The sequence below is a fragment of the Cariama cristata genome, unplaced genomic scaffold (genome assembly GCF_000690535.1).
Source record: "Cariama cristata isolate BGI_N322 unplaced genomic scaffold, ASM69053v1 scaffold10878, whole genome shotgun sequence".
Lineage (NCBI taxonomy): Eukaryota > Metazoa > Chordata > Aves > Cariamiformes > Cariamidae > Cariama > Cariama cristata.
In genome coordinates this window covers 65,163-70,968 of record NW_009630713.1, presented here as the reverse complement: position 1 = coordinate 70,968, position 5,806 = coordinate 65,163, and the positions used below count along the sequence as shown (strand labels likewise).

The window sequence follows — 5,806 nt, the reverse complement described above, 5'->3', positions numbered from 1 at the left end:
GCTGGAAAAGTCACTCGTTGGGCTGGAAGACTCGCCCGCTGGGATAACACTGCGGAGGCACAACAGCAAAGGGCTCCTTACCCGAGTTTTTGGAAGCCTGGTGTAATTTCCAGGCTCTCCAGCGTTGCTGAGCCGAACTGGGCGGTTGCTGAGGAGCAAAAGCTTGGCCTGCGTGGGGAAGGGGTGCAGGGGCAGCGGGGTCCATGCTGCAGCAATGGGAGCAGGATGGAACAGGGTCCTTGTACTTCATGTGCCTCTGGGCTGGTAGGGAGCTCCTGGGCATTTGCACTGCAAAAGGTAAATTGTTCCGTGCGTTAAATCTTTTAAATATTCCACATCTGTAGTTTTCTAAGATGTTACTCAAATTCCTGTTACCCTCCTTTCATAAGACACTACAAGATGGGTGCCCAGATCCCAAACTGCCTGGTGTTTGGAGGCTCAGACCTGGACTGCGGCAGCAGTGCATCCTTCTCTTTCTTCTTTACGAGATGCTTTTCCAAAAGGCCGGTGTGATGTGGGAGCCCATGGCCTGGAAACACTCACTCCTGCGTCCCGCAGGCACTCCTTGAACTCCAAGTTCAGTGCGAATTTTACGATTCACTGGTTATTTCCTGTATTTTCTGAATCTGAGCAAGTAAAAGGCTCCCAGGCTGAGCACAAGTTATAGTAAGGAAACAAAGTGGGCCATATGTTTCAGTGACCTGTTGGACATGCTGCAAGGGATGGAAATGGTTCCCAGCCTCAGCTAGCACCTAGAGGTCATCATTCTCAGTCTGGCAGCCCCCGGTGACAAAAGACCTTCACACCCCCAATCTAAAGGACATCTGAAGAGAGAGACACTGTCGTGGCCAGCAGTGATACCGTCAGGCCAGTGCTTGGCAGCCCAGGGAAGGCTGTTGAAGTTGAGCAGCAGGGCAGAAAGAAGGAGGCAAAGGATGCCGGTGGGGAAGCAGCTGATGGTGTGACTGAGGTGCAAACAAGTAGTCAGAGATGGGGCAGGACCTAGGACTGGGGCTGAGCCAAAAGCCCTAAATTACTTGTCACTGTCATGTGATGGAAGGACTGGCTCCGAGCGCTGCTCTCTGTGCGACCAGTTTTGGGGGGCTTGCGGTGACCAGCTCAGGGACACGCTCAGTTTGTGTACACACCAGAAAGGAGAGGTGGCCATGCTCTTTTCTTGGGCGGCCGGACACTCTCCAGCTGCCACAGTCTCGGTCCGTGCAATCGCGCACAGCTTTTCCGTTCTGAGTATCTGTAGCCTGGGAGGTGTTTTGGTTTGTCTTTGCCTTGGGAGCAGAGCTGGGCCCCACTGCGGTAGATATAAGCGTTGCATTGGCTGGCCAGTGAGGAACAGGCACGGTGAGAACGGAGAGGTAGATGTGCTGTCTTCCAGGTGCATCGCTGCAAGAGGCAAATGGTGGGAGAGGAATAATACATGAGCTAGTACGTAAAGCAGAGGGATAGCCCTGACTCATAGAATCATAGAATGGTTTGGGTTGGAAGGGACCTTTAAAGGTCATTAGTCCAACGCCGCTGCAATGAGCAGGGACATCTTCAACTTGATCAGGTTGCTCAGAGCCCCGTCCAACCTAGCCTTGAATGTTCCCAGGGATGGGGCATCTACCACCTCTCTGGGCAACCTGTTCTAGTGTTTCACCACACTCATTGTAAAAAATTTCTTCCTTGTATCTAGTCTGAATCTCTCCTCTTTTAGTTTAAAACCATTACCCCTTGTCTTATCTGTGTAGAGCGTCCTGCTACATGAGCCCTGGGCTCTGTAACGTATCTGTTAGTGAGGACAACCAGGGGACAGGGTCCTCAGGCAAAATGCCTCTGCCTGCAATAGGGCTTCAGTCCGTGTGAACATGCCAGAACCAGCCAGGACTGCTGGGTGCTGCCTGGAGCACCCCAACTATGTGTCTTTAGACTTTGCCAGCTTGACTGGGCAGTCAGAGGCATGAGGACTGAAACTCTTTGCTTTGGAGTCTTTTTGGACTCTGAAATGAATGGACTGCAGTGGAAAGTGAAAGCAGAGCTTTGTGAGCTGCTGAGTCTTTGGGACACCATGTCCTGCTGTGCTGTGCTTTACAGAGTAACGCTAAGCTTCTCAAAAGTTACACTTGCTTTAACAACATCACCGCCTCCTGTAGGAAATAAGGGTAAGTCCCTATAATGCTGTGCTTAGTGTTTGCTGTAAGCAGTCACTTGGCATCAGGCCATTTTCCCTATGGTCTCTCAGCTCACCTGTGTGATTTTGTAGGGTGCTGAAGATGGCAGGCAGCTCCGCTCCTTGGATCGGCAGCGCTTATCTCTTCCTCCAGTCAACCTGCAAGACCATCGTTCTGCCGTCTCTCTATGAGAGCTCACAGAAGAAACCTAGCGTGTTCAAGGCGCTGAAGCTGGCATTAGCAGGTACCCATCTTCTCTGATATCTTGGCACGCTGTCTCATCTCTTCACACAATGCCATGCCTTTCTTTAATCTCACGCTCGTGGGTAAGGAAAGCTGGTGCTCACTATATTTAGGAAAGACAAGGAAGTGGAGCAACTTCAGCAGAGGTCCACCAAGATGGTTGGGGGCTGGAGCACTCATCCTGTGAGGAGAGGCTGAGAGAGCTGGACTCAAAGTTCCCCAAACTTCAGCCTGGGGAAGAAAAGGCTTTGGGGGACCTACCAAGAGCCTGCCAATACCTACAGGGAGGGGGAGATGGAGCCACACTCTTCGCAGTGATGCATGGGGAATGAGAGGCAACAGGCACAAATTGAAACAAGAGAGGTAGACACCAGACATAAGGACAAACATTTTCCCTATGAGGACAGTCAAGCAGTTGCCCAGAGTGACTATGTATTCTCCCATCCTTGGGGGTTTTCAGAACGGGGCTGGATAAAGCCCTGAGCAACTTGGTCTGACCTCAGAGCTGATCCTGCTTTGCATGGGAGGTTGGGCTAGAGACTTCCTGGGCTTCCTTCCAACTTGAACTATCCTAGGAGTTATCCTACTTTATGAATGTTTGTTTAAACCCATTTATGCAAGAGGGGAAAAGATTGCAATTGCTATGAAAAGAGATTTAATTTCTGTCTTCATACCACCACAGAAACATGATTTCTGCTTTGAGAAGCCGATTTGTGTTAGCCAGTATAAGTTCTTTTCTGATATAAACAGGCACAGTGACATTAGTTTCAACTGTACATAACCCTATTTACATCAAAAAAGGACTTGAGATGCCAGTGGCCATAAAACTGTTTTTCTCTGTCCATCCTTGCACCAAGCTGACTGCAGAATAATAGTAATTTGAAGAGTTTATCATACTTTCCTAGAATGACTCTCATGGCGTTCTTTACCTGTCACATAGCTGAGCCTACATTGTTTAATTGGGCTTGTATAACTATTCTGTAATTTCTTCTGGCAATCACGAGTCTAGCCAAGTCAGCTGGTTTATCCAATACAGGCCTGCTCATCTTGCAGCTCAGTCCAAAGATGTGAAGCAGCAGGAAGCCCGACACAGTTGTCCAGTTAGGCTCGATTTATGGCTGCTTTGTGCCACTGGAATGTGAATCTGCTCACACATTTAAAGGAAAGCCCACAAAAACGCTAAATCCTACCACACTTATTCAGACCTAAAAAGGACAAGGAATCTGAAGCTGTCTGAAATTTCATGAAAACACACGTGCAAAATCCTCTCTTTTGAGGTAGCTTTACAGCTGTCTTATACTCCATTCATAAAGGTTTCCATGTCTGTGCAGCTTTTTCCTCCCCATCCCTCTTACCCTGTTAGGGAAGCTTTTGTTTAACCAGCACTCATGAAAAACAAAGAAGGAAGGAAGCAATAAAAAGACATTTCTGCTCAGCCACAGTGAATTAAAATGCCTCTCCTAGGTGCCTAGCCCCATGCTCCAGTTTCATATCTGGTCCAAACTAGACTTTCTGATGCAACCAGGACTCAGTAAACCCTGTAAAACTGCTGCTAGATCACATACTTTTAAATGCCAGGTCACTTGTCCTGCCTAATGTGGAGCACAGAAGTCTGCTTTGCCTTGGGATTGTTCTCCAGGCACGTCTAAATAATGCCATGATGCGTGGTTTAGACATACCTGATATAGCGCCAGTATGAGCTGGTACATCCGAATGGCTCTGTGCAACGACAGGCCAAGAGGTTAATTCGAGTCTGGAAGCAGTACAGCCAGCCTCCCACAGGCCTGTGCTGCAAAGAAAGAGAAAAACACATGCTCTAAACTGTCATCATCAGCATATAAAATCCCTGTGGAGACAAGGTCAACGTGCGCAGCTAATCAAAACTGAATTTTGCTGGGAGAAGGAAGAATGAAGGCCTGGACAATTTCTATTGTCCATGTCACTCGTGCTCCCCCTGCACTGATGTTAGAGGGTACATCCCTGTCTTCTCCTTGTTTAGATTTTACCGTGAATTAATTCCCTGGGCGAAAGAGCTTAACAAGTCAAGACCCAATCTCAAACAGCCTAATTCCCATGGCTGGATCTATCGTTCACCATTTGTGAGATGCATTGAAAGCTCAGAGCCAGCCAAAAGTTACCTCTAGGCACAGGGTGGAGAGGAAATGCCGGGTCTCTTTCCAGCACCTTCATCATTGCATAAAACTCCAGTAACAAGGACTGAAGACTGACTGAGCACTGCGCTGAACTATGCGCTTTCATCTATAAAGCTTCCCTGTGCTACCAGTTTAGCGTAACCATTTCTGTCCTGGAAATGGAACCTCAAACTTAAAAGCTCCCCTAATAAACAATGTAGGGATAATTACCTGGGGTGCAGTACCATACGGCTTCAATTGGACACCATACTTCATAGGGACTGATGGTGGCAGGGCAGCAAAAACTTAATCCTTTCCTCTTGGTTTTATATACAGGTTTTTCATCCCAGAGGACTTTATCAGAAAGAGAAGAGAATTCAAAAGCTGCTCCGTTGCAGGCTTGGTGGTGGATGGGAGTGGGTCTGGGTTGTCTGTCTCATGCCTGGATAGTGACTCTGCTCACTTCTCCCTGCCAGACTCCACCGGCAGCGTGAATGGTGTGGACATGCTCAAAGTGCACTGCAGCCACCCGCACCTGATAGTCCAGCTCAAGTTCTGCAAGCAGGAGAACTGCCGCCGGTTCCTGCAGAGTTACCGGGAAGGAGCGCTCCAGAAGTCCCTCCAGAATCACCTCCAGCTCTCCTTGGCCATGACCACGGTGCCTCTTGAAATGGAGCTGAAGGCTGGCAATGAGCACCTCGACAAGATGCTGAAGGATGAGGATCGCTGCCTGGAGTGCATCTACAGAGAAAAGGTGAATGGGAGAGGGCGGGAGGCCACGCAGCAATGACGAGTGGTAGCACAGGACTCAGGAAGGTGGGTGCAAATCTTGCTCCTTGCAGCATACTGGGTTGTTGACTTCTCCATTCTTCAGTTCTCAGCTGTAATATGGAGAAATAGCTCTCCCCTTCCCCAGAAGAGAGCCATGCGCTTTTCTGGAAGGGCAATAGAGTTACCTAAAACAGCCTACAGAGATTCTTCTAAATCACTGTGATGTCTGTGTATAAGAATTAGTGTGGCTGTTATCACCACTAAGACGAGGAATTATAGAAAGGACAGCTGAGAGCACAAGCAAGTATGCCTCCACACCCCTGTGAGGCAGGCAGAGAGGGCAACAGTCCTGTGTGGAACAACCACAGCTCACCACCTTCCTCCCCTGCCTCGCACACCACCTCTGCCGAGAGTAGCAATGGTGACTGCACCTAGAAATGAGCGTGAGTGCAAGCACATGATACCAACAACCTGTGACAGAGTGGGGACACA

General features: G+C 49.0%; 1 protein-coding gene across 1 annotated transcript in view; it reads left to right on the top strand.

Annotated features, from left to right (window-relative positions):
* The first annotated feature begins 2,270 nt into the window (after nt 1-2,270).
* Nucleotides 2,271-5,806, top strand: part of TRADD (TNFRSF1A-associated via death domain) — a 6,835-nt gene continuing 3,299 nt past the window's right edge. Inside the window, exons 1-2 of the mRNA XM_009705662.1 lie at nt 2,271-2,412; nt 5,020-5,297. Of these exons, the coding sequence (XP_009703964.1) occupies nt 2,271-2,412; nt 5,020-5,297 (420 nt within the window). The remainder of the gene's footprint in view (nt 2,413-5,019; nt 5,298-5,806) is intronic.